Source organism: Gekko japonicus, unplaced genomic scaffold (genome assembly GCF_001447785.1).
Source record: "Gekko japonicus isolate JY-2015 unplaced genomic scaffold, Gekko_japonicus_V1.1 scaffold4038, whole genome shotgun sequence".
Taxonomy (NCBI): Eukaryota; Metazoa; Chordata; class Lepidosauria; order Squamata; family Gekkonidae; genus Gekko; species Gekko japonicus.
The window spans coordinates 71,414-79,379 of NW_015169298.1; the positions used below are offsets into that span (position 1 = coordinate 71,414).

General features: G+C 42.7%; 1 protein-coding gene across 1 annotated transcript in view; it reads right to left on the reverse strand.

Annotated features, from left to right (window-relative positions):
• The window catches only part of LOC107114978 (membrane-spanning 4-domains subfamily A member 8-like), a 48,223-nt gene that overhangs the window by 12,864 nt on the left and 27,393 nt on the right, over positions 1-7,966 (reverse strand). The window contains exons 5-6 of the mRNA XM_015416584.1: positions 6,306-6,428; positions 1,985-2,098 (exon numbers count right to left, since the gene is read on the reverse strand). Coding sequence (XP_015272070.1) covers positions 1,985-2,098; positions 6,306-6,428 — 237 coding nt within the window. The remainder of the gene's footprint in view (positions 1-1,984; positions 2,099-6,305; positions 6,429-7,966) is intronic.

A 7,966-nucleotide genomic window follows, 5' to 3' on the forward strand; every position in this document is an offset into this window, starting at 1 on the left:
TAGCTGGGCAACGCTCTGGCAATGGAGCGGGAAACTCGATGGTACCATCGAGTTTCCAGCTCCATTGCCAGAGTGTCACCCAGCTACGGGCCCAGCGTGCTGGCGTCCCGTCTGGGCAATGGGATGGTGCAGCAGGGATGTGTTCCACCGAGGGATGTTCCAGCCGGGAACCATGTGTCCCCCGCCGATTTGAAGGTAGGTACTTGGTAACCGTATGGTCAGAGCAGACAAACTGAGAGTCAAGGAAGCCCTCTCCATCATGGGCTACGGTTGCTGCTATAGAATCTCACGAACTGAGAAAACCTGTCCAGTCCCTCCAACTGTCTAGCACAGGGGTGGCCAAACTTGCTTAACGTAACAGCCACACAGAATAAATGCCAGAATGTTTGAGAGCTGCAAGACATAAACAAATCTTACACACACATTTTTATTAAAAAATATGCACATTTGCTTTTTATTAACATTAAATTCGGCTGTGTGAAAGAGCCGCGTGCAGCTCCGGAGCTGCAGTTCGGCCACCCCTGGATTAGCATTTTCTTCCTCTCATGCATTTGCTTCAGACTCACCAGTCGTTCTAGGAACTGTTTCCTTGCTGACCTCCCAGAAACAGGTGGCACCAAGATTATGGACCAAGCCTGAATTCTCCCTGCATAGATTTCTCCCAAATTCAGCAACACCAGTGTGTTTCAGTCAGGGGTGGTCATAACCATGGGGCATCCAGGGCAACTTCCCTGGGTCCTGTGTTAGGGAGAGGCAATGCTGCTGCCAGCTGCCCCCCCAGCCCTGAAGCCCCCCCACCCAGGGGTCTTGTTGTAGAAAAAGAGCTGCCGGAGCTCATTAGCATAACTCATTAGCATAACTTATTTGCATATGCCACGCCCCCTGACATCACCGGAAGTGACAGAAGGCTACACCCCCTGACATCACCGGAAGTGTGTCAGAAGGCCCGGCTACTTACCCTCCTGCTTCATCCTCATTCCCAAACGGAATGAGGATCGAAGCAGAGGGCGGGGTAAAGAAGGGGGCGGGGCTTCACCACGTGACCGCCCCGCCCCCTAGAGGTTCTCTTCCGGAGCTCCGTACCTGAGAGCTCCCCCCCGACTAGAGCCCTGCCCCCACCTCAGAATCATGGTGGCGACAGCTGAGTCAGGTGGCAAATGGCAGTCCCCTGTGCTGCCGGAGCCCCAGGCAGTGTGTGTGTGGGGGGGGGGGCATGGAGGCAACAAGCTTTAAGGTAGTGCAGGGGGAGCTCCTCCCTACCAGCTGGAGCTGCATTGGCAGGAGGTGTCCAAGTGATCCAGCCTCTTGTGAGACAAGCTGCCCAGCCAGGCCCTCAGCCACGCTGTGAGGATGGTACCCAGCCCAGAGCAGGGCTTGCTGGACAGGCAGGCTGCTTCCCCTCCTTTCTTCCCTCCCCGGGATTTTTTTTCTGGGGGAACACATCGGAACAGAGTTCTGGAACCTCTTCAGCATAATTCTTTTAAAAATGCTTAAAAATTCATGAGTTTCCAGTATACAGATTGAAAATTTCATTTCCCTCTTAAGAGTTCCAGCCCTTCTCCCTCCTTTGGGGTGTAGGAGCACCCTCTGCAGTGATTTTGGGCCCCCTGATTTAGTTGAGTTATGGGTAGTGTGACTGGTTCCCCTTATGGGAGATTGGAATGGCTATTACACACACAGTTCTGACTAGCCATGTCACACTGCCAGTGAGTAGAAACTCATATTTTCCCCAATCATGGATATCCTTGCCAGCATAAACATTAGTATGTCCATGGTTGTGCCTCTTAATAAGAAGCGTTCCTTAACCGGTGCTTTGCACTTTTATTTCTCTTCCTTTCTTAAATTACACATAAAGTATTCAAGAGATTGCACTCACTTTCTCATGAAGGCTGCACTGTTGCTTGGTTTTATGTTTTGAAAAGTGGTCTGAGCTACCAGAGAGCCCCCCGCCGCTTAAACTCTGAACCCGGTACCAAATGCTTACCATTTCACTGCTGCAGCAGACAGCTAGGAACTGATAATGCGCCATTGAAGCAGCAATGCAGAACTCCAGGAAGCTGAACATGAGGAGCAGGACACAAAGACCAGTCCCTACAGACTGCAGAACATTGAAGCATATGAATCACCTATTACGCACCTTTCAGGCCCCAAACTAGATGTGATGGGTGAGGGAACAACTCCACATCACATTTAGAATTCCGCTCAGTTATGGAAAATTAGTTCAGCTGAAACACTCAATATGACAAAGTACCCTAATAATAACCTTCTGGGTACAACAAAATTGAAAACACCAATAAAAATTCACTTAGGGAAGAGATGGGGGCTGTGGTGATAATCCAAATAATCTGCTCAAGGTGTCTGCATGATGTATGGATTTATCTTTAAACATGTCATTGTAAAAAAAAAAAGACTTTCCTAGCATACTTAATGTTTTTAAATATCACCAAGGCTCTTGACATGTTTGACACTATTTCATAGGCGACTTCTGGGAATGGCGCAGCGCAGCGCAGTTGATGTTTCGGGAGCTCCCAAGCGTCACCATCCTTCCTTGCTCTTTTTGGGGTTCCTGGATCCTGGATCCTCGAGACCTTCACGGACCCCACCCGATTTCTTGGAGGGAAGTCAGGGAGCAAAAGACTCGCCCGGTCACCCCACAAGTGGCGGATGTGGGGTGAGCCAGAGACTGTCTCAACGCAGGAGTGGGGGCAAGGAGACAAACATGGTCGCCATGTTTGCCACAGTCATGACCACCTGTTTTTTTTTAGAGATTATTGGACTCTCAGCATAACATTTGACAAGATAAGACCGGTTAAGTGAGTATGTGTACTTTTTACTATCAAGACCTTTGTTAAAATCCCCCCCTTTTTTTCCTCGAGCGCTTCATAACATAGGAATGAAAGCGGCTGCGCAGAGAATGGAAATAAAACTTTCCTGAGTAATTTTTAGGGGGAAAGAAAGAAATAACTTTATTCATGGAAATGTTGGAATGTATTACTACTTGAAACAACATTGAAGTGATGTTTGCACTACAATTTTGATTTTTCCTGCATAAGCATTTGAACATTATTTAAGTTTTGTGGTTTGTGGGGTAAGAAAACAGTCTGAAATGGAGCTGGAGGAGGCAGAGGAAATGGCGAACTTAGAGGTGTCGCAACTTACTTTGGAGCGATTTAAAAAGCTCTTGCTTGAGGAAATACAGCAAGCAGTTAAGGGAGCTTTCAAAAATCTTATTGAGAAGCCCCAGAACCCACCTTCTGATTTTGAAATTCAGGAAGAACCACGGCAGTATCAGTACAACTTTGAGGATGAACAAGGCTATCACTTGCCATTTCCTTATATGAAAGATTTGGAAAATAAAGAAGAATTTTGGCAACACCAGCAAAGTCCTATTGACCAACAGAATTCTTATCAAGGAAATGTGTGTCAAGATACAGTGTCTTTACCTGGGAAAAGTTTTAAAGGTGCTACTATTCAAATGGCTAAACCAAAGAACTTTTTCTATTGGAAACGGCAGAAGGTGACTTCCAAGAAATCTCATGGAATGAGCAGTTTAGCTTATCTAATGAAGGAGCAGGATGTTTTTCAACGGAAGGGAATAGATATGCAAAAAATGTAAAAACTTGCTCATTGAAATGGAAAGAACTGGAAATAGAGCTTGATGCTTTTAAAGAGATAAGGCATCTAAACATGATTCTTAAAAAGAAGAGGTTACAGAAAACCCAGGAAAAGGTTAAGCTATTTGAATTGTGTGTGGAAATAGTTATTTTCTTATGTGTAATGGCAAAATAAGATTTAGTAAAAATGTGGTTTAGGACAATGGCAATTTATAATAGGAAGCTGTGAAAAAGTGTTAAACCATGGGAAGTAGTAATGAGGTTTAGTGTAGCTGAGATATAATGTAATGCAAATTTATATTAGGATGCTGTGAAGGATACAATATGGGAAAACATGATTATAAGTGAGTTTCCAGTTGTCTAGTGAAAGGGTCTAGATTTGCAATAAATGTGAAAGCTTGTACATTGAAATTGAAAGTGAAAGAATTGGAAATAGAGTGTGATGACCTTAAAGAGATATGATATCCAAATATGACTCTTAAGAAGAAGAGATTACAGAAAAATGGGGGGGGGGAATTAAGCGATATGATCTGAGGGTTGAAATGTTAGTTTCTTACGTGTATTGTTAAAAATGTAATAGGGGAAAGTGGAATGTAGTGTAAATATGGTTTGAGGTAATGTTAACTTATAACAGGAGGTTGTGAAAAAAAATACTAGTTATAATATGGGATGTATTAATGAGGTGCTAGCTATTGAGATTTAGTGTAAACCTATACTGGGATGCTGTGAAGATGAAAGGTATCCATAAGATGGGAAAACAGTACTGTAATGTTGTTTCTAGTGGTCTAGTAGCAATAAAGTATCCTTTGGTGTTAATTAGGCTATAAGGATTTAGGAAAACAAAATGTTACAAATTGTTAAAATCAATGGTTTTCTCTCTCCTTTTTGCAGATTGAAGCTTACGTAGAAATATGAAGAGTCCTGTACGTCTTTGTTAAGAGGGATAATAATTATTAGAACTTTGTTATGCTGGAGTATTTTGTGTCAAGGTATAAGGAAACTCTTTTGGATGTCTCTACCTATGTTATGTTGGAAAAACCCAATAAAAATAATATTCAAAAAAAGACACTATTTTATAGGCAAAAATAATGCTAAAAATTTCATTTGCGCATTCTTTTAATGCTACGCACAAGGCATGACAATGATAGATAGAAAGAACACTGGAGAATTGTTCTAATTGTAAACCAATTTAAAATAAAAGCCTATTAAATATCAGAGGAAAATACCATTATCATCCCTCTTGAGTCATTTGTCTGATTACTTTTTAGAACCCCAGGGATTTGTGGGGGGGAAGCAGCAGGAGAATAACTGCTGAAAGCAGCAGGGTAAATAGACAAACTTAAAGCAAGAAGTTCAGGAAATGGCAGAACCACAGAACTGACAAGATTACTCAGGAGACCTGTGGAGTAAAAAAACCAAAACAAACAAACAACAACAACCCCAAACCAGCAAGAGCCAGATTGTTCATTGCCTCCATCCCATCATGATAATTATTCTGCTATGAACTTGGTTGTGGAATTTTGATTTTGGGGATTGAGTATAGTAGAGGAAGCATGAAAGTTACAGTCAGTGGTTAATAGGGTCCCTCTCTTGGCTATTTACTGAAGGAGGGTAAATGGGGAATTTGATGGTGGAGTATCTGCATGTTATTCTGCATTTCTTGCTATCTTAAGGAAAGTCAGAGTCTTAGAGCTGGAAGGGGTTTATAAGCCATGCAGTCTAACCACCTGCTGAGTGGAAGAAATCTTAAGCGAGAGCCTTCCCAACAGACGGCTGTCCATGCCTCTGCTTGAAAACTTCCAGCAAAGGGAAGCCCACCCTTAGATACTTGGTACCTTTATTGTGATGTTTACATTTTCGTACCCTTGGACGGGCATGAATGTCAAGTGCCAAGTGCTTGAAGCAGTTGTGATGCGTGAGCGTGTTTTATTAAAACTGATGGAAAGGTTACTAGTGTTGATCCACTGAATGATAACTCCTCAATCTGTATCGAACTCTCTTTCCTTGATGGAGAACTGTGCTGGAGAACCAGCGTGCAAAGCCCGGCAACTGAGACACCATAAATACTGAAAGCCAGAGTAGTAAGAGTGTCAGACTAGGATATGGGAGGCTCAGGTTCAAATCCTCACACCACCATGAATGCTTTCTGGATGGCCTTGGGCCAGTCACACACTCCCAGCCTAACCTACCTCACAGGGCTTTTGTGAGGATAAAACAGAGAAGGGAAGCATATTGTAAGCCACTTTGCTTTCCCACTGGGAGAAAGATGAGCTATAAATGAAGTAAGTAATAGAATAACCATAAATAGTGAACAAAGCCCATCTGAGAAACATTGCTAAACTTATCTACTGGAAATTATTTTAACTACTTTTAACTAATTCCTTTTAGCTGGCAACCCTACCACTATGGGCAGTGGGATGCTGGATAATTCGTAACAAATGAACTTAAACTTTTGCATATATTTAAGATCTTGCAAGAATTCAAACTTTCTGAAGCCAAAAGGCAAAGAAGAGGATCATGCATATGTAGGAAAGCTCTGTGTGCAGTTTGAGTTTTGCATGTTGTTTTCTAACCGTTGGTTCCCAAAGCCTCCAGAAGAGAAGAGTGGCTAGAGTCTTTGGCAATGAGACCAGCAACTTCTGTGTATTTCACCCATAGACTCAAAGTTCTTCAAGAAATTTGTTCACTTACCCTTGATAAATCATCATCCTGCCTACTAGCCATTGAATTTTGAAACCACTCCAATGCATATAGAATTATGCCCATTAATGCAATCACAGCACCTGCGATGTTCATTCCCATACCGCATTTCACCTGAAAGAGAGATGTAAAAATTCATGCTAGTCAAAGGAATGGGCATGTGTGCCTGAGAGACAGCCAAATAGAAGAAAATCTGGGCTGCACCCAGCAATGTGCCAACGGAACAAAAAAGAAAAATGCAAGGTAATGGGTGAATGATTTATTACACAAAGCCCCTATGCATTTCGCCATGCAGACTTTGTCAGGGGGAATCTATACAAGCATAAATTTGTATTTAATTCAGATAGAAAAACCCCTTGATAAAAGTTATTCCAAAATAGTTGGTGCACCTCTGGTACAGCATTTTATGGTAAAAGAACATGGACCCACTGATTTCATTTTTGGGATTTGTATAAATCTTACCATCATAATGAGAAAGTTCTGTCAAAACAAGGAAATGGAGTGGATTTTAAGGCTGCAGACTTTTGGCCCCTCGTGGGTTAAACTCAGATCTGGGTCTTTCGACCTTGCTCAGCTAATTGCGGCATCATTGCCCGCTGTAAAATATTTCAATTGCTGTGGACAGTTCCAGCATTAGGTGAATGTTCTGGTCAGTATATATTTCATGTACATTACATTTCATTGTCTTATTTTCTGTCCAGTGTATAGTTTATTTATCCTAAACTGTATTTTGACAAACGTTATCTATTTTTGTAATTAATTCTGATCCTGCCTTTTTAATATTGTTTTTAATAATTTTGGAATAACTTTTATCAAGGGGTCTTTCTATCTGAATTAATAAATAACAAGTGGAGACCTGTATAGTTTATTTATCCTAAACTGTATTTTGACAAACGTTATCTATTTTTGTAATTAATTCTGATCCTGCCTTTTTAATATTGTTTTTAATAATTTTGTAATAACTTTTATCAAGGGGTCTTTCTATCTGAATTAATAAATAACAAGTGGAGACCTGCAAGAAACTTGCGGGATGGTTATCTCATTCATCACACCTTTGCTTCCTCTCCTCACCCCCTACCTCTCTCACACTATTTCTCTCCTCTGCCCCCCTTTTCTTGCTCTCTATTTCTCCTCCATGCATGTGACTTCCTCTCTCTTTCTGACCTGTCATCTTTCTCTTTGTTTTTCTGCCTCCCCACTTCATCACTCTTTCTCTCTCTTTCTGCCCCCACCCCATCATTCTTTCACTCTCCCAGCCTCCTGCCTGCTTCCTTCCCCACTCCGCAGAGCAGCAGCAGCAGCAGTGGTGGCAGTGCTCCTTCCTCTCCCCCCACAGCAGCAGTGGCAGCAGTCTGGGAATCACAACGGATCTCCCAGCTACAGAGATCACTTCACCTTAGGGCTGCCAGCTCCAGGTTGGGAAATTCCTGGAGATTTGGGGGTGGAGCCTTGGGACAGTGAGGCTTGGGGTGGCAATCAGCCTCAGCAGGGTATGATGCCATAGACTCAACCCTCCAAAACAGCCATTTCATCCAGGGGAACTGATCTCTGTCACCTTGACAACAGTTGTCATTCTGGGTGATCTCCAGTCCTCACCCAGAGGCTGGCAATGGTGGTTCTCATGGTGGAAATGGCTGAAGGGTGGAGTCTAT